At 58.4% G+C, this 2095-nt stretch overlaps 1 protein-coding gene across 1 annotated transcript in view; it reads left to right on the forward strand.

The window, feature by feature from the left end:
• DGUOK (deoxyguanosine kinase) overlaps positions 1-628 on the forward strand; it is a gene marked incomplete at its 3' end in the record, with an annotated part of 2889 nt that extends 2261 nt beyond the window's left edge. The window contains 2 exon segments of the mRNA XM_010187013.1: positions 228-343; positions 463-628. Coding sequence (XP_010185315.1) covers positions 228-343; positions 463-628 — 282 coding nt within the window.
• Between the last annotated feature and the right edge of the window lie 1467 nt (positions 629-2095).

Here is a 2095-nt window from a genome sequence, read left to right on the forward strand (position 1 = left end):
TTCATTTCCCATCTCCCTACATCTCATTCATTTCCCATTGACTTCCCATCTCCCCCCGATCCCGATAACATTCCCGTTAACCTCCCATGTCCCTCACATCCCATTAACCTCCCTCTCCCATCTCTCCTGTCTCTCCCGTTAACCTCCCATGTCCCTCACATCCCATTAATTTCCCATCTCTCCCATTCACCTCCCACCCCCCCAAATCCCGTACCCCCATCCCACAGACGTGCCTGGAGCGGATGCGGCGCAGGGCGAGGAGCGAGGAGGGGGGGGTTCAGCTGCGGTACCTGCAGCAGCTCCACACCCAGCACGAGCGCTGGCTGCTGGACAAGACCACGCAGTGAGTCCCAAACCCCCCGCACCCTGCCCTGATGGGGTTTTGGGGTGTCCCCCTTGGTTTGGGGGTTTATTTAGGGGTATATTTTTATTTATTATGTTTTCTCTGTCTGCTATCCTCAGGGTTCACTTTGCGGGGGTGAAGCACGCGCCCGTGCTGGTGCTGGACGTGGAGCAGGACTTCGAGCACGATGCGGCAGCGCAGGGCGTCCTCATGGCGCAGGTGGGCACGGCCGCGGTGACACAGCTTGGTTCGGTGACAGCCGCTGGTGGCAGCGCCGGGACCACGGTCAGGGCTGGGCTGGGCTCCCAGCTCCACCAAGACTTCATTTTTTCATGGAAGAAATAATTTCCACACCCTTGGTCTGAGCTGGTTTGAACCTTGGCCATCCCAGTGCTGTCCTGGTGCTATCCCAGTGCTGTCCTGGTGCTATCCCAGTGCCATCCTGGTGCTGTCCCAGTGCCATACCAGTGCTGCCCTGGAGCCATCCCAGTGCTATTGCTGCACTGTCTCAGTGCCGTCCTGGTGTCCCAGTGCCATCCCAGTGCTGCCTTAGTGTCATCCCAGTACCGTCCCAGTGCCATTGCAGCACTATCTTGGTGCTGTCCCAGTGCCATCCTGGTGTCATCCCAGTGCCATATCAATGCTGTCCTGGTGCCATCCTGCTGCCATCCCAGGGCCATTGCAGCACTGTCTCGGTGCTGTCCTGGTGTTGTCCCAGTGCCATCCCAGTGCTGCCTTAGTGTCATCCCAGTACCGTCCCAGTGCCGTTGCAGCACTATCTTGGTGCTGTCCCAGTGCCATATCAGTGCTGTTCTGGTGCCATCCCAGGGCCATTGCAGCACTGTCTTGGTGCTGTCCTGGTGTCGTCCCAGTGCCATCCCAACACCATCCCAGTGCTGTCCCGGTGCCATCCCAACACCATCCCAGTGCTGTCCCAGTGCCATTGCAGCGCTCTTTCGGTGCCATTCTGGTGCTGTCCCAGTACCATCCCAGTGCCATTGTAGCACTCAGTACCATCCCAGTGCCATCCCAATGCTGTCCCGGTGCCATTGCAGCACTGTCTCGGTACCATCCCAGTGCCATCCCATCACCGCACCCTCAACCTCCTTCTCCTCGCAGGTGGAGGCTTTCGTGGCAGCGCTGGGAGCTGAATCTTTGCCCTCGCACCCTGACCCTCACTGACCAGCAATGGCAGCATCCGAGCCCCCTGGTACCCACGGTGGAGCCGGGACGGGGCCATCACCACCAGCTTCGGTCACAGACCCCACAACCAGGGCCAAGGGACACGTCCTGGTGCCCACCGTCCCCCTCAGCCCCTTCATTTCGGGGGGGATTTAAGGCACTGACAGCACAGGGGGGTTGAAGGTGAATAATCAAGTGCAGAGTTTTGAGGGCCCATGGCAAGGCCCAGGGCACCCCCTCCCCATCCCCGCAGGCGGAGACGCTGGAGCAGGGGGGTGCCCCATGAGGTGGATTTAAGGGATTTGAATTCCAACGGAAAATCGTCGTTCATCTTTAGTTACCCTCATATTTAATTAATTTATATATTCTTAGTTTTCCCCTTAAATTAAAAACAAAGCGACCTCAAGCTCTTCTGCATCTTGGGGGGTGGCTCCAGTGGGTGCTGTCGCAAGGGGGGACATTATCCCTCCAATTTTGGGGTCTTTGTGGCCAGGGGTGACCCCACAGAAGGGGGTGGCAGTGTCCTAGGCCCCCCCCAGCTATGGGATTGGGGAGAAACCGTGGGGATTT

The sequence above is a fragment of the Mesitornis unicolor genome, unplaced genomic scaffold, assembly GCF_000695765.1.
Source record: "Mesitornis unicolor isolate BGI_N332 unplaced genomic scaffold, ASM69576v1 scaffold29226, whole genome shotgun sequence".
NCBI lineage: Eukaryota > Metazoa > Chordata > Aves > Mesitornithiformes > Mesitornithidae > Mesitornis > Mesitornis unicolor.